The sequence below is a fragment of the Moschus berezovskii genome, chromosome 9 (assembly GCF_049115385.1).
Source record: "Moschus berezovskii isolate FMDL1 chromosome 9, NW_MosBer_1.0, whole genome shotgun sequence".
Taxonomy (NCBI): Eukaryota; Metazoa; Chordata; class Mammalia; order Artiodactyla; family Moschidae; genus Moschus; species Moschus berezovskii.
The window spans coordinates 74,590,268-74,612,446 of NC_142468.1; the positions used below are offsets into that span (position 1 = coordinate 74,590,268).

Below are 22,179 nucleotides of genomic sequence, written 5' to 3' on the forward strand. Positions count from 1 at the left end.
TGAAAATAGAAAACAAAAGAACTCTACTTTGTGCTTAGTAAGAGTCTCAAAGAAGGTATTTTATGAGGAATAGGATATCATACTATAAATAGAAATCAGAATTAGAAGAGGAAGGGAATGATAAAACCTGATGAGAATAAATCTAGAATAATTTGTGTGTTATTTTTATCTGAATTATTTGAGAGGTTTTGGGATGCTTATTACAGTCATGGTGGTAGCTGTTTGGTTTTCAAACTGTTTCACAAGCTTTCTTTTTCTCCATTTCTCAGTATGACAACATTTTAATGGAGGAAGCTGCTCAGATTCTGGAAATAGAAACTTTTATACCTCTTCTTCTACAGGTAAGATACTGAAACTGAGACAAAGTAGAGGTTTAAGAATTCTGGAGGGTGGAGTCAGAAAACTAGAGTTTGGAGGTGCTAATTGCTATGATTATGTATTCTCCTTAACTTCATGATGTTTAGTATTCTATTTTAAGCATATAAACTTCTTTAATCTATTCACTGGTTATTGAGTAGTTTGTATTATTTGGGAGTACGATTTAAAAATTCATAGTCTGTCTCTAAGTTTTTAAAAGAGCAATTTTTCTCAAAATTATACATTCTTATGCAGTTTAGGGAAGATGAGCTCTTTTTTCATTTCTTTTAGAGATGTTTCTCGAATTATTTTTGATCCCTGGGTACATTATTTTTCTTTATTTTATGCCTGAAATTTTTTAGTTAAATGATGATGTTTAAAAATGTTTTCTTATTGTATAATAATCTTTACTATAGAAGCATAAAAAAAAAAATGTGGAATTCCTGATTGAAGAACAGAGGCTCCTCTAATTTATAGATAATTGGGTTCCGAAAGTTGTTTTATAAAGCCAAGTTAGTTATCTGGTATTTTTATTTTATCAAAATATGTTTCAAGAAATAAGGAGACATGTAGAGTAGGAAATGGAAGTAACAGCGTAGGAAATTAAAGAAGGTATAATTTCTCCTGCCTGTAATTGTGATACAATTTGACATCTTTCCGTTTCCCTGCTTGGGCATCTTTTTCTTTCTGTGTACCCTTTGCCTGATTAGGACCTAAGCCTCCCAGACCTCTTTGGGTTACCCTGTGTAGGGTGAGTCCATGCCTGCCTTCCCAATCCCTCCAGCCTCCCTCACACACTGTCAGCCAGTGGTACCCATACAAGTCATTCTATAAATTTGCCAGATTCTTCTGTGTAGAACTAGTGAATGGTAAGAATTAGCAAACTGTTAAAGCCATCATGTGAAAAGCAAGACTTGTGCCATGAATTGGAGATTAACAGGGTAATACATTAATTAGTGTATTTTGCCATTTCCCCACTTTTTATTCCTAGAATCCTCAGGATGGTTTTAGCCGACTAAAACGTTGGATTATGATTGGTGATCATCACCAGTTACCTCCAGTCATTAAAAACATGGCCTTTCAGAAGTATTCAAACATGGAGCAGTCCCTCTTCACTCGCTTTGTCAGGGTTGGAGTTCCTACTGTGGACCTTGATGCCCAGGGGAGGGCCAGAGCAAGGTAAAGGAGACTGGGCAATGGGAGACGGGAGCAGGGGCCTGGATGGTAGGGATACTGCTCCTTAAGGACATCAGTTTCATGATCCAACTATTCGATAGCATCTTCTGTGTGGACTCTTAGCACTCTCTGCTATCTAGGAACTTGCCTGGATACACATCTACAAATTGGAAAATACCTTTATTGCCTTCAGCATGGGTTGTAAATTGAACAAATGAATTCCTTCATTTTATTCATTGAGATTAATTTAAGTGACTTATAAACTAAGGGCTTCCTTTCACTGTTTCTTCCTTTTTCTTCATGCCCCCAAAAGATATATGATTAATATCACTTTGAAATCTAAAGCTAGAGATGAACAAGAAGAGAACACATTAATTCTTATTCATAAAATATATAGGTTCCCTTTCATAGAGTTACTTGTAGTTTTTTTTTCCACTGTACAGACTCTTCCTTGACTTTCTTATTTAATGAATAAGGATAGCATTTACCTTAGAGAACATAATAGAGTTATCATTTCTTTAATATCATTAGTCTCCTGATTTGCTTGATGGTAGGGAGACAAAGGTTGCAAAAGCATTATTGCTAAAACAATGAGCACAAAGTAGGCAATTTGAAAATTAACAGGAAGAACCCAGTTCCTTAGAAACCCCCTTAGGCATATTAAAAGGGAATGTACACTGCTAATGTTTCTTATTTGGTGGGGATTTGTCTTTGAAAGCTTGTGCAACCTCTACAACTGGCGATATAAGAATCTTGGAAACTTACCCCATGTGCAGCTCTTGCCGGAGTTTAGTACAGCCAATGCTGGCTTGCTCTATGACTTCCAGCTCATTAATGTTGAAGATTTTCAAGGAGTTGGAGAATCTGAGCCTAACCCTTACTTTTATCAGGTAAGAAAAAAAAGAAACTTTTAAGTTTATTTTATATTTTCCTGGCTTACTTACTATCTGAATTAGTATTACTGAACCATTTAGCCAACCACTGAATAAAGGAAAGTTAGATTTCCACCTCACAGACAACACACACTTTTCTATTTCAGATGGATTAACGATATATATACCAAAGAAAAGAAACAGTAAACATACTAGAAAGAAGAAAATATTGATGAACATATAATGTTGGGATCAGAAGGGTTCTTTGAGCTTCAGTTCAGTTCAGTTCAGTTCAGTCGCTCAGTCGTGTCCGACTTTGAGCTTACAAGATCCAAAATCATAAAGAAAAATACTGATTTGAGAGCAGAATTTATTTTCATCATTTAACAAACAAGAATTAACAACTGATAGAAAAATATAATAAGAACAAGAATATACAGTTCACAGAGATACATGTATAGCAAGTATAAATCATTGGAGCATATTTTTCACCTCTGTTGGGTTAGGTTTGGGAAATTCTATACTCATGCAATGCTAGTAGGAAAGTTATTTGGTGAACATATTGTTCAGTTCAATTCAGTTCAGTCGCTCAGTCGTGTCCGACTCTTTGCGACCCCATGATCACAGCACGCCAGGCCTCCCTGTCCATCACCAACTCCCGGAATTCACTCAAACTCATGTCCACAGAGTCGGTGATGCCATCCAGCCATCTCACTCTCGGTCGTCCCCTTCTCCTCCCGCCCCCAGTCTTTCCCAGCATCACAGTCTTTTCCAGTGAGTCAGCTCTTCGCATGAGGTGGCCAAAGTATTGGAGTTTTAGCTTTAGCATCAGTCCTTCCAATGAACACCCAGGATTGATCTCCTTTAGAATGGACTGGTTGGATCTCCTTGCAGTCCAAGGGATTCTCAAGAGTCTTCTCCAGCACCACAGTTCAAAAGCATCAGTTCTTCGGTGATCAGCTTTCTTCACAGTCCAACTCTCACATCCATACATGACCACGGGAAAAACCATAGCCTTGACTAGACGGACCTTTGTTGGTAAAGTAATGTCTCTGCTTTTTAATATACTATCTAGGTTGGTCATAACTTTCCTTCCAAGGAGTAAGCATCTTTTAATTTCATGGCTGCAATCAGCATCCGCAGTGATTTTGGAGCCCAAAAAAATAAAGTCTGACACTGACATATTGTTAGTACTTATTAAAAGCAATATTCTTACTTCTGTGAATTTATCCTTTAAAAAATAGACAAACTTGCAGAGACTTATGGTAAAATGCTCATCACATCTTGTTTTACTGCAAATTATTTTTGAAAAGAAAAACAACCTAAATGTTATCAATAGGAATTAGTTACACTTTTACCTATTCCATATAATACTGAATAGCCACTAAGAATAATATTTTAACTTGGTTTACTGACAGGAAGAATTTTTATGCCATCAGTTCAGTTCAGTTTCTCAGTCGTGTCTGACTCTTTGTGACCCCATGAACCACAGCACGCCAGGCCTCCCTGTCCATCAGCAACTCCCGGAGTTTACCCAGACCCATGTCCATTGAGTTGGTGATGCCATCCAACCATCTCATCCTCTGTCGTCCCCTTCTCCTCCTATCCTCAATCTTTCCCAGCATCAGGGTCTTTTCAAATGAGTCAGCTCTTCGCATCAGGTGGCCAAAGTATTCAAGTTTCAACTTCAACATCAGTCCTTCCAATGAACACCCGGACTGATCTCCTTTAAGATGGACTGGTTGGATCTCCTTGAAGTCCAAGGGACTCTCAAGAGTCTTTTCCAACACCACAGTTCAAAAGTATCAATTCTTCGATGCACAGTTTTCTTTATAGTCCGACTCTTAGATCCATACATGACCATTCATACATATGGAAAAACCAAAGCCTTTACTAGACGGACCTTTGTTGGCAAAGTAATGTCTCTGCTTTTTAATATGCTGTCTAGGTTTGTCATAACTTTCCTTCCAAGGAGTAAGTGTCTTTTAATTTCATGGCTGCAATCACCATCTGCAGTGATTTTTATGCTATATTAATGAAAAATTAGGTTGCAAAGTGTATAGCATCCCACTTTGTTTTTTAAAAACAAGACATACATATAGAAATACGGACAGATGATTACCACATATGCTATTTTCATGTATCATTGTTAATTTAGGATAAGTCAATTGCTCAGTTTTATGAGAGGTATTCACTTGTCCAGGATAGTAACTTGTCACTTCTTGAGGTGCAATGAATGAGCAAATTGTACTAGTTAACTGTTTTCTTTGCACGTGCTGCATGCTTAAGTCACTTCATTTGTGTCCAGCTCTTTATGATACTATGGACTGCCAGGCTCCTCTGTCCATGCGATTCTTTAGGCAAGAATACTGGCATGGGTTGCCCTGCCCTCCTCCAGGCGATTTTCCCAATCCAGGGGTCAAACCCGTGTCTCTTAGGTCTCCTGCATTGGCAAGCAGTTTCCTTACTACTATCCTGGAAAGCCCTGATTTTTCTCTATAAAGGGAAATAAATGCACAATCTGATTAATGTTTTCATTACAGAATCTTGGAGAAGCAGAATACGTAGTGGCACTTTTTATGTACATGTGCTTACTTGGCTACCCTGCTGACAAGATCAGCATTCTGACAACATATAATGGACAAAAACATCTTATTCGTGACATCATCAACAGACGATGCGGGAGCAATCCATTGATTGGAAGACCCAATAAGGTAATTTTATAATATGTTCTTTTATTCATGTTGTTGGCAAGATAGATTTATATTTGAGTTATATATATTGTTCTACTTTTCTATCTCCTTTTAAAATAAGTGAGAAAATGAAATAAAAAGAACTCTATAAGTTATTCTCTGACACTTCTGACAGTGTTATTGATTTACTGTGAATGTCTGTCTCACCTATTGCGTTGAAGATTTTTGTTGATAGTAACCAGAAATAACTGTTTCTAAAACTTCTTGTTGGTAAATGATATCTAATTATATATGTCCTTTACAATAGAAATAGGAATTGTAGCATTTTTTTATCTTGTTTACAAAGGTATTATTCATACTGCTTCTGAGTGTGTGTCTCTGTGTGCGTGTATACACGCATAGGGAAGTGTTTTTCTTGGGGATAAAGGAAAATCAAGTATAGTCAGACCTTAGGATTTTTTTTATTACTTTTTTTGTTTCTTATGTGATATGACAGAGTGATATCAAATAAAAATGAAGATTCTTGATTTTATCAATAAAAGTTTGAAAAATTAGAATTACAAAACGTAAATATAGTATTAGTAATGAAGAAATTAGGACTTTGGTTATGAACGTACCTGCATAAAGCTCTTTCATCTTTTCTTGGAAATCATCCACAAGTAAGAGGAAAATGGGAGGGGGAGAAAACAAATTACACTTTTAGTGAGATGACATGTGTCTAAGACCAGGAAGAAAATGTAGGGAGAAGAGAATTTAGGGGATCAGTCTTGAAAGTGACAGCAAAAACACAGTTTCTGGAAGTGAGTGGCATACTTTGAAGTGTAAGAGCCACATTCCTACTCAACAGTGGATATGGGTATTGGGGTGAGCAGAAGTGTTTCAGGTCCCAGATTGGTTCAAAGGAAACTACTGGTGAAAAAAAAGAGTCTCTGTAGTAGCATTGGAAAAGAGGACCATCTGTTGTGAAAATCACTGAGCCTTTAGGAAACAGTTCTGCTCACCCCAGCCTATCTTCCTTATTAATACATAGCCAATCTAAGAAACCCACTTAATCAGTGGTGAAATAGAAGGGAAAAGGAAACTAGAACAAGCTCAATTTATAAATGAGGTAAAGAGCATCAGAACACACTAATTGATAAGATAACATACTCCAGCAAGCATGTTGGCCTAGAACAGGTGAAAATTTTGAATGCATGTTTGGGTATGAATTTTTAAATGAAGCAGCCACTTCTGTAAGGAAAGACTACAAAACAAAGAAATTGAAGAACCCAGGAAGAGTAAAATGGGAGCTAGAAAAAAGTAAAATCAGAGATGGAGACAAAAAGAATGGGGAGGAGCAGACACTGTGGAACATTCCATAAGGGATATAGAGAGTGAAAATGAGAAACTGATAACTTTGAAATATAGAAAGTTTAGAAATATAAGAATCTATCTCTGTCCTTTTACTTATAAGTAACAAAAAAAAAAACTTAATAGGGAAAGTTACTCTCTCTTGTATCAAGAAGATAAAAGGGACACTAGATATATAAGTAATGAAGATGGTCCCTGCTTTCATGGGGCTGAGTAGTCTAGTAGAGGGAAGACTATTAATACCACAAATAGTTACTTCGTTATCCACAGAGTTAAAGATGAGTGCTCTAAGTGTGACATAGGGACATAGCCTAATCTGGTCACCATGGTTTATTTCATAGGGTTCCTTTACTTGTTCCTTCAGTTCCAAAGGATAAGATTTTTATTTCTAGCATATTATTTTAATGATCTCTCAAGAGTTTTCGCTTTTGAAAGTATACCACATTCCCCTTTTTTTCCTCCCAGGTGACAACTGTTGACAGATTTCAAGGTCAACAGAACGACTACATTCTTCTGTCTCTAGTACGAACCAGGGCAGTGGGCCATCTGAGGTATGTAAGGAAGCATTTTCTTAATAGTGTTGAATCTTACTATCTGCTTCAATTTTGAGCTTTCATAGCCAAGTAGTTTTCAGGTTTAAAGTATAGTTAATTGTTATGGCAATTTTTGGTGCTTTTTGTTGGAATGTAACAGTATTATATTTTTTGTGTAATCATTGCCATTGCCTCTGATTTTTTTGAATCTTAAATATTTTAGTCATTTTAACTTTTTTTCTCTTCAGGAGCATTCAGAAATAGCATTTGATCGTAAAATATTATACACACACATATATATGTGTATATATATATATGTATCCTATATCTGTTTGAAATTTAATGTAAGAAATTAAAGGAGGTAAAGTGGTAAAAAGTCTCTTAAGTGAATTTTTCATTGCACGGGGTTTCTGACTTTACCTGACACAGTCTTTTAGCTCAGTGTTAGAGAGGATAAAGGAACCATTTGTTCTCTCAGGATTAAGAATTGTCAAAACAAACAGTCACCTATTTTTATCATTTATTGTGATGTATTTATGTGCTGGAGATTTTGTGGGAATAGTATCTCCTTATTACAGAGCAGCCATTTATTTTTATATAAACCTTCATCTCATATGACTTGCTAGCAACTCATATGACTTGCTAGCAAAACTGTAAGGAGAGTTCATTTTATTATTTTATTTAATGGATATAAAAAGAAAATTCTGCATGCTCTCTTAATGTTGTCATTAAGTCAAGATCTATTTGGTATTTAACCCAGAGTGATCAGGTTTCACTGAGCCAATAACTTTTATGTAGGAGTAAACAAAGATGTAATGTTTCAAGAAATAATTTCAAGACTATAGCATTCTAAAATACAGTTTATTTTTACTTAAGTGTCAAACGTGTTTTTGGAGACTAACTTTTCTAAAAAGCATTTCCATTTCCACATTGAAATTTATAGCTGCTGCTTAATAGGGCATCATTATGATTTACCGAATTAAAACCTCCTTTCCAAGCTCACAGTATGAATATGAGAATGCTGCTTCCTCCTCTCCCCACCTTTTCGCTTCCTCTGTAGTGCTTTTGTCTTTTTCACATTCCCATGACTTTATTTCTATGCTGTTCTTTACCTGACTTTTCTGAAAACGCAGCTAAATGAAGAGGAAGATGATGATGATAAAATGCTTATAAATGAGGACTTAAAAAAGAACCTGATTTCATTAGTCCCACATATCCAGCTTTTCTTTATCCAAATAAATTAACTTTGTATTTGCCAAACTTTTGTTTTGGAAGTTCAGTTTCTTTGGTGGCTGCTGGTGATCGTGATGGTAGTTTTATTAAAGCACAGAGGGGGAAAAACTTAATTTACCCATTACTTGTAATTCAACTATCCAGATAGTTTAGGTATCAAGCTTCTCATGGAATTTTTTGGTTTGTAGATACAATCTTTCTTGTCTTTCTTTTTCTAAGAAGCAGTAGAATATTTTGTCTTTCAGATTTCAAGATGCCAAGGAACCCTTCTGTCTTCCATATTTTTCTTTTCAGTAGCATCTTTATTGAGATATAATACACATGCCGTACAATTCAGTGTGTAAATAAACTGTATTTTAAGTGTACAGTGACTTCCCTGGTGGCTCAGACGGTAAAGCATCTGTCTACAATGAGGGAGACCTGGGTTCGATCCATGGGTTGGGAAGATCCCCTGGAGAAGGAAACGGCAACTCACTCCAGTACTACTGCCTGGAAAATCCCGTGGACTGAGGAGCCTGATAGACTACAGTCCATGGGATCACAAAGAGTCGGACACGACTGAGCGACTTCACTTTCACTTTAAGTGTACAGTTCAATGATTTTTTAGTATATTCATAGAGTTATACAACTATATTCACAGTTTTAGAACATTTTCTAAAATAGCAAGAGACCCTATACCTGTCAGTGGTTACTCCCTTCCTCTCCCCCTCAAGTCCTTGGCAACTACTGTTCCACTTTGTCTATAGATTTGCCTGTTCTGGACACTTCATGTAAATGAAATTACTTAGCATAGTGTGTTCAGAATTCATCCATGTTGTAGCATGTGTCAGTACTTCATTCCTTTTAATTGCTAAATAACAGTTTTTGTTTTATGAATATTTTGCTTTTTATTTATCCATTCATCAGGTGAGGGACACCAGGGTTGTTTCCACTTTGTGACTATTTGGACCGCTGTGAACATTCGTGTACAAGTTTTTGTGTGAAAGTATGTTTTCCTTTCTCTTGGGTGTAGACCTAGGAGTAGAATTGCTGGGTCTTGTGGTAACTCTGTCTAACCCTTTAAGAGACTCCTAAGCAGTTTTCCCAAGTGCCTGCCATATTTCTTTCAACCATCCAGGAGAGACTAAGCAGGTGATTGTGTAGGAGCCAGACTATTCAGCTTTGGTTCCAGAGACCTGTTTTAGGACACTGTGGAGCTGTTCAGAAGCTAGAATAGTGAGACATTTCTGGTCCCTTTTCCAACATTCATTGTTCTTGTCCCTACTGACTTGAATAGCCCAGCTACAAATAGAAATGCTTGTGACTTGTTCAGAGCAAGTCAGTGAAACTGTCCCCAGCCATCCTCTGGAGATCATGAAAGAAGGTAGTAGTTCCCATTGCCCCAGTTTCAAGATACAGCTCCAAGGAACCCTATTCTTCATGCTGCCACCCTGTACTTTTTTTGCCTGGTAGTCTGTTATGTTTATGGTGTTTGATCATTCATTTAACAGATATTCTCAGATCCTTCTATTATTTGGCAGTGTGCTAGGTTCATGATATATAATGGTAAATTTAACATTCATTATCTCTGCCCCCATGAAGCTTAGAATCCAGTGAGGGAGACATTAAACATGTCTTTGGGAAATACCTACATTGGATTCTGCAGAAGATTTTAGTCTGTACAGTGGAGATGAGCTTAGTAGAGCCACTTAACTGCACTGCAGTACAGGGGACTAGAGGGAAGAGTTCCTCAGAGGAACAGGTTTGCTGTCACTGCAGTAGGGCTGTGGCTGTGCTCCACCTAGAGACAGAGCCTTCTGGATGAGAAGAGGAGAACTGAATAAAGTTTTAATACTTTTTTGAGAGCTCACGCTAAGTATTTCTAGCCTTGTACCTCTCGTTACTAGTTTTGGAACCACCCACCTATGGCATGACCCCTTGGGCTTCTAAGGAAGGTGGAGGAAGTGAAAAACAATTTGACTTGCAGTAATCTAAAGATAACATTTCCTTCAAGAATCCAGTGTATCACAAATGTAGAAATTCATCAGAAAAACTGTAAAAGGGTATGCTTTCTCCTTCCAGCTAAATGAACTTCTCTTAGTTTGGGTTGGTGGGGTATAAGGATTGTACACCCCCCAACATAACTGCTATTATATACTGATGTTGTACAGTTCCTTCTGATAAGGGAAACTAGATCCTTATCAAGGCCATAAAACACAACAGAAAATGAGACTGAATTAGAGATATTCCCCAAATATCTCTCATTATGCAGAGACATAGAAAAGCCATTTGATAAATATTTCAATTCCCAATTCTCTGTCTGGTTATTATATGATCTTTGTAACATTTGGTCCCTATAACACTCTTTAACACTTTCTTTCAGGTATTAGAGATGCTTATACCAGATTTTATTATGATTCATAAGCATCTTCTCTTTTGTAGAATACTCACATTAAATAACCATCTAACAGCATCTTAGGAAAACAAACTGTCCTCCATATTGAAAACTAAAACCATATTTTCTTACTAAAACACATTGTAACTAATGTGAAATAATGAAGTGAAATCAGGCTTACATAACTACTCTTTTATTGTTTTTTTTCTTTTTACAGTAGATCCTTGTTGGTTATCTGTTTAAATATAGCAGTCTATACTTGTCAATCCTTAACTCCCAGTCTATCCCTCCCCACCACCCTTTTCCCCGGGTAACCATGAGTTCATAATCTAAGTCTGTTTCTGTTTTGTAAATAAATTCATTTGATTCAGGTAAATTCAGTAAAGTTTTAAGAACATATTCTTTCTAAAAGATAAAGGAAACTGCCATCATTCATCAGACAGACAGCTACCTGTGTAGCTGAAGCATGCATTTTGGCATTTTTATCACTGTTTATGTGAACACTGAGACCTGTTATAAGCCAGGGATTGGGCGTAGGTACTAGAGTAAATGCATGAATAAGACATGGTATTATGTTATATCATATCATCATATTGTATTTATGCTTGTATTATAATTATTATAAATAAGTATAAAGCAGTATGATCAGAGTTATCCAGGAAGTAAACTTTGACCTATTAACGTTGACAGAGCATGGGAATTTGGTGGGTGAAGTAGAGGAAGGGCTGGTTTGGATTGACTTAATGGTGGTGACACAGTAAATTGGTAACTAACAACTGAACTATTATGGCTGCTTAAACCTTTTTTTAACTTATTTTATATTGGAGTGTAGTCAATTAACAGTGTTATGATAGTTTCAGGTAGACAGCAAAGGAACTCAGCCATCCATATACATGTATCCATTTTTCCCCAAACTCCCCTCCCTTCCAGGCTGCCACATAACTTTGTACTTAAACCTTTTAAATCAGTGCATTGGTTATTTAGTGATTTCCGCCTACTCTCTCCACTCAAAAACACTTAGAAGTTGGTAATAAAGCATTAACTTCTTACTTGGTTAACTAGTTACATAGCACTGATTAACTTAATGTTTATCCTGTTAAGTTTTTGAGAAACCTAACTTTATTGCTACAGCTTAACAGTAATATTTAGTAGAATGTTTAAAACATAAAAGGCTGCATAACTATATTTTTAATCTTGATATATTTTAATTAAATTTGTTTGTTTCTCAAAGGGATGTCCGTCGCTTAGTGGTTGCTATGTCTAGAGCCAGACTTGGACTTTATATCTTCGCCAGAGTATCCCTCTTCCAAAACTGCTTTGAACTAACTCCAGCTTTCAGCCAGCTCACAGCCCGCCCACTTCATTTGCATATAATTCCAACAGAACCTTTCCCAACCAGTAGAAAGGTAAGGAAGACTTCTTTCTTCCTTGTGTGGGGCAGCATTTCTTAGAGGTGACTGCATTGTTTGAGAGCACCACATGGGTCGTCTGATCACTGGTTTAGAGTGCTCCTTACACTGAGGAACTGAATTAGATCTTCTATGTAAAAATAATACCAGCTATCCTAATAAGGAAATCGTTATTGGACTCTTAACACTTACATCTTAATGTCCTCTTACAGTTCTTATGTCCTCCAAACCCTAACAGTGTTCATACTTAAGTTGGAAACATGAACTTCTATTGAAGTGTTATCTTTCAGTGTTTTTCACTATATCCTTAACTGTCGTTTTCTGTTTTTTTAAAATTTATTTTACTGAAGTATAGTTGATTTACAATGTTGTGCTAGTTTCTGGTGTACAGCAAAGTGATTAAGTTATATATACATTCTTCTACATACTTTTTTCCATTATAGTTTATCATGGGATATTAAATATAGTTCCCTGTGCTATACAGTATATTGTTTATCCATTCAATATATAATAGTGTGCATCTGCTAATCCCAAACTCCCAGTTCATACCCCCTCACCCACTCCCTTGACAACCACAAGTGTGTTTTCTCTCTGTTTCTTTCGTAGGTAAGTTCATATGTGTCATATTTTAGATTCCACATATAAGTGATTGTACTTAACTTTCTTTTTGCCTTCGTCTAGAATGGAGAGAGACCATCCCATGAAGTACAGATAATAAAGAATATGCCCCAGATGGCAAACTTTGTATACAATATGTATATGCATTTGATACAGACCACACATCATTATCATCAGGTAAGTTTTCTCGGAAATGACTTATTATTGTTCTTGCTGTAGAATCTTCTCTGTTGGCAAATAAATCTTTAAAGTACTTGCTTATTCCTTGTGAGACACTGGCTAAACCAAAATAGATTACTATTCATATAACATCTATATTTTAAAAATATCTTTTATAGATATAATCTGACATATGATAAATTCCACATATCTAAAGTATACACTATGATATGTTCTGATATTTGTATGTACCCATGACTATAATCAAGATTATGAACATATACATTATCCCCCCCAAAGTTTTCCATGTATACCTGAATAATCCCTCTCATCCCTCACCAGTTGCTATTTCACCTTCTCCAGGAAACTGAGGATCTACTTTCTGTCAAATAATTAGTCACCATATTTTAGATGTTTATGAAAATAGACTCAAACAACATGTACTCTTTTTCCCCTACCTGTTTTTGCTCAGCATTGTTTGAATATTCATTTGTACTTCAGAATGTATCAGTAGTCCTTTTCCTTTTATTGTTGAATAAGTAATCCATATACAGATGTACTAAGTTTACCCATTCATCATTGATGGACATTTGGGTTTGCCTCCAGTATTGGCTCCTACAAATAAAACTACTATGAACATTTTCCTACAAGTCTTTGTACCTTCTCTTTGGTAAATTTCTAGGAGTGGAATGGTTGGGTTAAGTATGGGAAGTATGTATTCAACTTTTTTTAAGAAACTGCCCACTTGTCTTACAAAGTTGTTGTCGTTGGTCAGTTGCTAAGTCATATCCATCTCTGCAACACTTGGACTGCAGCTCGCCGGGCTTCCCTGTCCTTCACTGTCTTCTGGAGTTTGTTCAAACTCATGTCTGTTGAGTCAGTGATGCCATGCAACAATCTCATTCTCTGTCACCCTATTCTCCTTATGCCCTCAGTCTTCCCCAGCTTCAGGGTCTTTTCCAATGAGTGGCTCTTCACATCAGGTGGCCAAAGTATTGGAACTTCAGCATCAGAACTTCAGTGAACATTAAGAGTTGATTTCCTTTAGGATTGACTGGTTTGATCTCCTTGCTATCCAAGGGACTCTCAAGAGTCTTCTGTAGCAGCACAGGTCAATTCTTTGGCGCTGAACCTTCTTTATGGTCCAGCTCTCACATCCGTATATGACTACTGGAAAAACCATAGCTTTGACTATAGTCTTACAAAATTGTACTATTTTATATTCCCACCAGCAATGTGTGAGTGCTCACACATACTTATGCTTGGTCTTTTTTATTTTAGCATTCCAGCAGCTATGTAGTGGTCTCATTGAGGTTTTAATTGGCGTTTCTCTAACAACTATTGGTGAACATCTTTTCATGTGGTTATTTGCCTTCTGTATATCTTCTGTGAGGATGTATCTGTTTAGATCTCTCACTCTTTTGGGTTGTTTTATTATTAATGAGTTTTGAGAGTTTTGAATTTTAATCTGACTACAAGTTCCTCATCAGATGTTTGTTTTTACAAATATTTCCTAGTCTGTGACTTTTTTTTTTTTTCTTTTCATTTTTAGGTGTCTTTCAAGTCCCAGTGTATCAAGTTGTTTCTTCGTGATTCATGCTTTTTATGTCCTAAAAACATTTAGCATTACCCAAAGTTATGGTTTTATTCCAGTGTTTCATTCTAGAAGTTTTATAGTTTTTTTTTCTTTTATATTTATAAGTATGATACATTGTGAGTTAATTTATTTGGTGCAAGGATTGAGTTTTGCTCATTTGCATGTGAATATCTAGCTGTTTCAACAGCATTTTCTGAGGAGGCTGTTTTTTCCCTCTGTTGACCTTATTTTTTTTTTTTTTGAGATTAAAAAAGCAATTTTTCAAATTGAGATCTAATTGAGACATAATTTTATATTAGTTTCAGGTGTAGAACTTTTAAGATCTTACCTTGTGGTCTTTGTAAAAAAAATCCATTGACTGTGTATATGAGAGTCTTATTTTTGGGCTTTCTGTCTTGCTCTGTTGATCTTTGTGTCTTTCCTTTTGCCATTACACTATCTTTCTTAGAGTTTCTTTATAGTAAATATTGAAATTAGATAATGTGAGTCCTGGAAATTCCCTTGGTAGTCCGGTGGTTAGGAAGGACCCCCACGCTTTCACTGCCAAGGGCACAAGTTCAGTCTCTGGTCAAGGAACTGAAATATTGCATGCCACACATTATAGCCAAAATGATAATAATAATAATGTGACTCCTTCAGTTTTGTTCTTTTTCAAAATGTTTTTACCTATTCTAGTTCCTTTGCTTTTCTCTTTACATTTTAGAATCAGCCTATCTCTTTCAATCCCTAGAAAAAGTCTGCTGAGGTTTTGATTAGGATTTTTGAGTGTTATTGCTAGGATCAATTTGGGAGAAATTAGCATAACAATATTGAGTCTTCCTTTCCATGGGTATGATATCCCTCTCCACTATATTTAGGTCTTCTTTGAATTCTCTCATCAGTGTTTGGCAGCTTTCAGCCTACTGCCTTCATACATATGTTGTTAGTTTTATCGCTAAGTATTTCACATTTTGTGCTGCCATTGTGAATACTGCTTTAAATTTTTTTCAGTTTCCAACAAGAGAAACAAAATTCCTAAAGAAAGAAGCCAAGCCTTAGCTCCAGGAAGGGAAGCCGGGTATATAGGGCTGCTCCAGTGCACTGGTTAAGTGCGACAGGGCCCTGCCTGTTGCTCTCTACCTGCCGTGTCTCAAGGCTTGGTTCCTCCTCACCATCACAGCGCCCCTTAATTGAAGTGGGCCCTTTCTTGAGTTGGTGTGCCAGTCAGTCCTAATCAGCCACTCTTTTCCAGTGTTTATAATAAGTTCCTTCATGAAAAAATTTAATAGCTTTTGATAATGGTTTTTCTCCCCAAAGATTTAATATATATTCTCATCTTATTATCTGATATCTGTGTAAGCATATTCCATGGAATCGGCAAAACCTAGGCCATTATCATCAGAGTTGTTACCTCTGCAATATAAAACTCCCCTCAGTGTTTTGGAGCTTTCTAGAGTGACAGTCGGAGAAGGCAATGGCAAGCCACTCCAGTACTATTGCCTAGAAAATCCCATGGATGGAGGAGCCTGGTAGGCTGTAGTCCATGGGGTCGCTAAGGGTCGGACACGACTGAGCGACTTCACTTTCACTTTTCACTTTCACACATTGGAGAAGGAAATGGCAACCCACTCCAGTGTTCTTGCCTGGAGAATCCCAGGGACGGGGGAGCCTGGTGGGCTTACGTCTATGGGGTCACACAGAGTCGGACAAGACTGAAGTGACTTAGCAGCAGCAGCAGAGTGACAGTATCTATTAGGAAGATAATGTGAGAGCCTAACTTTATAAGTCAGGTGTTTGGTTTTTTTTGATTCATTAATGTTTTCTCTCTTTTTTTCTTCATCAGACTTTATTACAGCTACCACCTGCTATGGTAGAAGAAAGTGAGGAAGTTCAAAGTCAGGAAACCGAATTGGAAACAGAAGAAGAGGCCATGCCTGCTCAAGCTGACATTGTACCTGATACAGCAACAGATGCCAGCGCCAGTCAGGAAACCTCAGCCTCTGAGACTGAAACCACCCCCAGTCAGACAGCAGCCAGCTCCAGTCCAGAGGCTATCCCTGCTGAGTCTGAGATCACTGGGACAGGACTGGTAACTGTACCAGTGGAGAATAATACCCCTCATGTTGTCACATCCACTCCTAGAGAAACCGAATAGCCAAGCTGTAGCCCTTCTTAGAGAGGACATTTCATTGACAAAGTCATAGGTAAAGTTGCTTCTTGTATTTTATATATACTTCTGCCATTATAATGGCACTAATTAATATTCAGTCCTTATTTTTGTTAGCTGATTGTCAATGTTTGTCTTCTTGGATGTATTAAAAAAGAATGTATGTGTGTGAACAACTCCAATTTTATTTGTTCAATTAGAAGAGTAAATAACCATTCCTTTGCTATTTTGATCATTAACTATGTCTGTAATCATACTTACATTAGAAAAATTTTGTATGGAATAATAGCTCACATTTTTAGTGAACTTCTTTAGTGAACTTCTCTAAAAAAAGGATAAAATGTACTGGAATTAACCATAAATGACCTTAAGCAAGTGTCCGAATTGGGGAGGAAATTGTTTCTTCTATCATAGTGTGAGATGCTCAGGTCATGTTTCTTTCTGTCCTTCATTTCTTTGCTATCTTCCTTGATGGAAAGGCATTAATACCATAGGATATAGGTTACTGCAGTCCATCGAAGAGGACATGCATTTCCTTCCCCCAGACCTCAGAATGTGTTAGAATCACCTAGAATGTTTATTTATTCTTGAGGCTGCTCCAAACTAATGAATCAGAGTCTCAGGGTTAGAGCCCAGGAGCCTGCATTTTTATGTTTACAGGCGCTACACCATTAACATTTGAATTGCTGACTGATTGTCATTGGATTAGTCTGGTGAGGCTGAGCCAAAATTTGTCATTCAGCTAAGCAAGAAGAATCTGGCAAATCTATCTGGGCAGGAGCAAAGGTCCAGGGTCCGGGCAGTGAAAATCAGTGAACTTAATTAACTCCTGTATTCATGATGGATTTCTCCCAACACAGAGGTTCTGAGTTTTCTGTCTTGTTTAGTTCTCCTGATAGATAACCAGCTACAAGGAGACCTCAAGGTAAAATGTGCTTCAGATTTGGGAAAGCAACTGTACTAGGACCTTGCTACTCAAGTGTGGTTTGCAAATCAGCAGCATCAGTGTTGCACTGAAATTTGTTAGAAATGCAAGTTTGGACTGTAGCCCAGGTCTACTAAATCTCAGTCCACATACCACAAAGTCCCTTGGTGATTCATCTGCCCTTTGTAGTTTGAGAAGCACTGTACTACCCTCACATGAACCAGAGTTAGAATAGTGATTCTGTGATGATAGAATTTACAGTGAGTGTGACTTACGTTTTCTGACAATGATCCTCTATTTACAAGATCCCTGGGCACGGTGACCAGAGAAGAGATGAATATGTATATGTAGGGAGGGTAAAATTGCCCACTGGTTCTCTTCCCCTTTCCACATCTGCTGGAGTGGCTAAGGGACACATTTCCCCACAGTTCTCCTCCAGTGCATCTACCTTGAGGCCTGACCATGTCCAACAAAGTTTTGAAGAATTAAGCAAGAATTGGCACAGTGCCAGTGAAATGCTTCTCTGGTCTTGACATTTTAAAGGAATGATGAATTCATCAGGAAATTAAACCCAGAAAGTCAAGTCCCTGATATTTTTGAGTAACTAGTGTTTACTTAACTTTACCAGTCTGTGGTGGGTATAATTTAGACTGTCATCTTGATGCTTCCTGCCGCATCAAGAATTGTGCAAAGATTGGATGGGGAAGGGGAAAGTGAAAGTGACAGGATAATGAGGAGAGTGAAATGCCACGGAAACTAAACTCAGAAACCCACCTCTGTTTGTTTGCAGAGCCAGGATGGCACCAAATAGTCTGTTACATAACCTCTCTGGGTATAAGAATTTGAAAGCAGGTGTTGCGGGCCTCACCTAGTATGAGGTCTAACTCAGAATTATTTTCACTTGTGAATATATAGTATCAGGCTAAGCAAGAGGGAAATCCGCTTTACTGTATTACTGTCTTTCCCAGAAAAGATTGATTTTTCCCTCTAGCCTTTAGAGGATATGAATCATGGTACCTGAAACCAAAATAAGCAGACTGTTGTGCTGTCTTTGCTTAAATAAGCCATTTCCCTAAGACTGTATGTCACTCTGTCTAACTCGGTGACTGAACTTTTTTATCTGCCGCCTGATTTTTATCACTAAAAAGAAAATTTTAATTGAAAGGTAAATAATTTCTTTTTCTTATTTTAAATAATGAGGAAACTGAATCAAAGGTTCTTAACCAGGGTCACAACCATGGGAGACTGGGGTAGAATCCAGTTTATAGACTAGGACAGTTTTTTGCTTTTTTTTTTAAAGTCAACCACACATGAGTACTTGCTTCATAAATGTAAAAATTTTCTACTTAACTTGGAGTTACTACAGACACAGGTATCCTCGCCAGGTGACCTTTTCAGATTAATGTTCCCATTGCTCTGCATCTTGTTTATCATATCTGAATATGTCATGATTTTGGAGTTTATTTTTAAAAGCAAACCAAAAAGACACATGCCAAGAGAAACAGCATGAAATGAAGCAATTCAAGTATTTAGACTTTTTTCCACAAAATGCTGAGTTAAGAAAGTTCATTACCAGCAGTTGAGAATAAATAGCTGTTTTGATTTGGGCAAGTGAGTGGAAAGATCTAAATATTATCAGTTCCCTTGAAGTTAGTGTGATGATAAAAGATATTTTGCTAGATACTGAGAGAAATAGTACAAATGGACCATTTGTGCTCCTATACGATAAAAAATGAAGATTTTTATGGTCAGGAGACAGCATGATATTGTAAAACAGACTTTGGATTCATCCAGTCCCGACTTAAATTTTACTTCATTTGCTCATCAGCATTTGGTTTGACCTTGAGGTGTCCCAGTTTTGTTATCTACAGAATGGGGGAAAGATCTATTTGTTTGTTAATAGGGTAATTCTTACAAAAATATCTGGCACCTGGCTGCTCAGTAAATACCAGTACCCACCCCACTCTTTGAGACCGGATATTACCAAATTCTCTGACTCGAGCACTTAGCTATGCCCCTATCCAGGGAGCGTGGAGGACAATGAAGAAGGCCAAACGTTGTGGCAGTTGACATTTGAGATCAAGGGTCAAATTTACTGATTCAGAACCTTGAAATCAGCCCATAACAACATTGAGGAAGGTCTATGCTGAAATTAAAATATCTGGCAGATGAAGACACTAGGTATTATTGTGCTTGGGATGTACTGATAACATCGGTTCTGTATCCTGTATCCCCCACCCCAAGATCATCTACATTATTGCACTTATCTAGCTTGAATATGCTTTTTCCTTTTCATCTTGCAATCACTCATGGTGTTTTAGAGATGTTTCTTCAGTTAAAATACGATTAAACAGATTAAAAAAAAAACGACCCTTTTGCACACGCCAGAATAGCTGTTAAAAACAGGCAGTGCTTTGCTTCCTGTGAAAAATGCTTGGCCATTAGCCTTTGTAATTATGAAGCAGTCATGTTAATAGATGTTTAAGAATAACAACTGGAGCTGTACTGAGCCAGTGATGGAAACGAGCGTGTGAGACTGTTTTTTCTTTATCCATTGCTACTCTTCAGTGCTCAAGAAAGGGTTCTAATCCAGTATTATCCAGAAGCTTTGGATATTCTTGTCTTCCTTCATAGAGACAAACCGCGGCTCAGTCCTCTGGAGCAGGACTCAGAACGCAGCACAGTTGCTGTGCAGACTCACAGCTTTATTGGCTTTATTGCTGTCTCTGCCTTTTGGTTTCATTTAACTTCTCTGCCTACTTAAACTTTGGCACTTACATATAGAGATGGCTAATCCCAGTATTTCTCAACATATGTTACAAAAACCATTCATCTGAAAGAATACTTGGAAAAAAACATGTTCCATGGTCAAACAAGTTTGAGGAACATAATTAATTATTATTCCCCATTTGCAGACTAACAGTGCATTGTTAGTTAATGGAAGGTTATTTCCTGCTGGAAAAAATCAAGTTAACTTTATTTAATCTAGCCTTTTTCAAACTTATTTGACATTGGAACTCTCTTTTTCTTCTTCAAAGTAAGACATTCTAGGGAACTGGTTCTGAGGTTTGATATTTTTACATTAGCAAATGAACTTTGATTCCCCCTTAGAAAGTTAAGGGGATAAGAATACACAAGCCCCAAATATGCTGCTTTGGCACAAGGAGTATTTTGAGCTGAGGGCAGTTGAGAAGGTGCAGATAGAGGAAGTTTTCTCAGTCCTTTTGCTTCTGCCTAAAAGCAGGGCATGGATTTCCCTTTGTAAAGATGTCCCCTCTCTCCTGAACTAGGAAGAAAACACCCCTTATTACTATACACAGAGATGGTGCTGAAATGAGTCTGCATAAACCTTACTAAAATAACTCACCCTTATCTTCCATTAATTTTCCCATATATTTACATTCCCACAATTTAACACCCCTAAAAAACCCGAACTCCTTTTTTTTTTTTTTTTGCCTTATTTACTTTTCCATAATTTATTATCTTCTGTTAAAATAGTATATAAGCTTAGAAGCCTAATAGTCTGGGGGGAATTTTTACTTCTTTTCTGTGCAGCTCCATGGAAGAAAAGTTAAAAACATCAATTAAGTTTATATGCCGTTTCTCCTATCAATTTGTCTTTTATCAGCTTAATTCATAGACCCCAGTTACAGACCTAAGAAGGCAGAGGAAAAGTTTTCTCTCCCCTACAAAAATAAGACTTTAATATATTGTTTTTCCACAAGTAACCAGAGGCTCAAGTAACAGCAGAAGAATCTAGAGGTGAAGTGATTTGTACAAAATGTCATAGTGTAATTTGTTGAGTGTCGTGTGGTATTAATAGCAACATCCTGAAAATGCAAATGAGTAAAAACTTGATCAGTGTACCATGACATTTGTTCATGTGAGCCTTCGAAGAAAAGGTCACTGAGCATTTTCTGTTTACATTTTAACTTTAGGCTCCAGGATTTCACACCAACTTTTTCTCAGTTTTTTACTCTGCAGTAAAAGAACAGTCTGTATTTCCAGTGTGTGTTGCTTTCTCAGTTCTCTAAATGTTTGTTTTCTTTAAAAGTTTGTTTCAAAAAGGGAGAAGATTTAACATGTTCGATGGGGGTGGACCAGAAATAATAGAAGAAAATTTAGACAAATGTAAAACATGAAAAAAATTTCCTTTCAGAAAAATGTAAGAGAGAAGACCCCAAAACTTACCTTGCATCAGACATGTTGAATTCTCTCTTAGTTGATCTCCAGAGATGATGACTGCCCACTTCTCCCTTTCTCTCCATCTTTACTTACACGGTACATTCACCTGAGACTTCTTCTTACAGTAAATCAAAGGGCAAGAACTTCAATGGTAGCTTTCTACTTGGGAGATGGCCTGGTTTAATATGAATAGCTATTTTGAGAAACTGATTTTGTCGACCTTTTTTCAAAAAAAGTCAAGAGTTCTTGATAGAAGGTGGTCGTATAAAATATTATCTTTTTCTTCTCCAGGCATTCATTCCTTGTGAGGGGCGTTTTCCTCTGGTTTTTGGTTCAGGTGTTCACAATGAATGTGGTTCTGTGTTACTGTATTTTCATCGCCCCTCTGCTTCTAGGAGCACTTTCTGGTGCTGGTTTCTCCTAATCCCAGACCTCCCCAAGAATAATAGTGGAACAAGACTAGACGGAGTTAATTTACATTTTATTTTGCTGGTTGACTACTTTTCACAGAAGTGAATTAAGTTCTACATAATAAACTGTTGGAAGATACCT

The 22,179-nt window shown here is 37.1% G+C and overlaps 1 protein-coding gene across 1 annotated transcript in view; it reads left to right on the forward strand.

Moving 5' to 3' along the window:
* The window catches only part of AQR (aquarius intron-binding spliceosomal factor), a 91,058-nt gene extending 69,615 nt beyond the window's left edge, over positions 1–21,443 (forward strand). Inside the window, exons 28-35 of the mRNA XM_055435891.2 lie at positions 270–341; positions 1,349–1,536; positions 2,252–2,423; positions 4,949–5,119; positions 6,914–6,999; positions 11,820–11,994; positions 12,679–12,792; positions 16,194–21,443. Of these exons, the coding sequence (XP_055291866.2) occupies positions 270–341; positions 1,349–1,536; positions 2,252–2,423; positions 4,949–5,119; positions 6,914–6,999; positions 11,820–11,994; positions 12,679–12,792; positions 16,194–16,505 (1,290 nt within the window). The 3' untranslated portion in view covers positions 16,506–21,443. The remainder of the gene's footprint in view (positions 1–269; positions 342–1,348; positions 1,537–2,251; positions 2,424–4,948; positions 5,120–6,913; positions 7,000–11,819; positions 11,995–12,678; positions 12,793–16,193) is intronic.
* Positions 21,444–22,179: the final 736 nt, after the last annotated feature.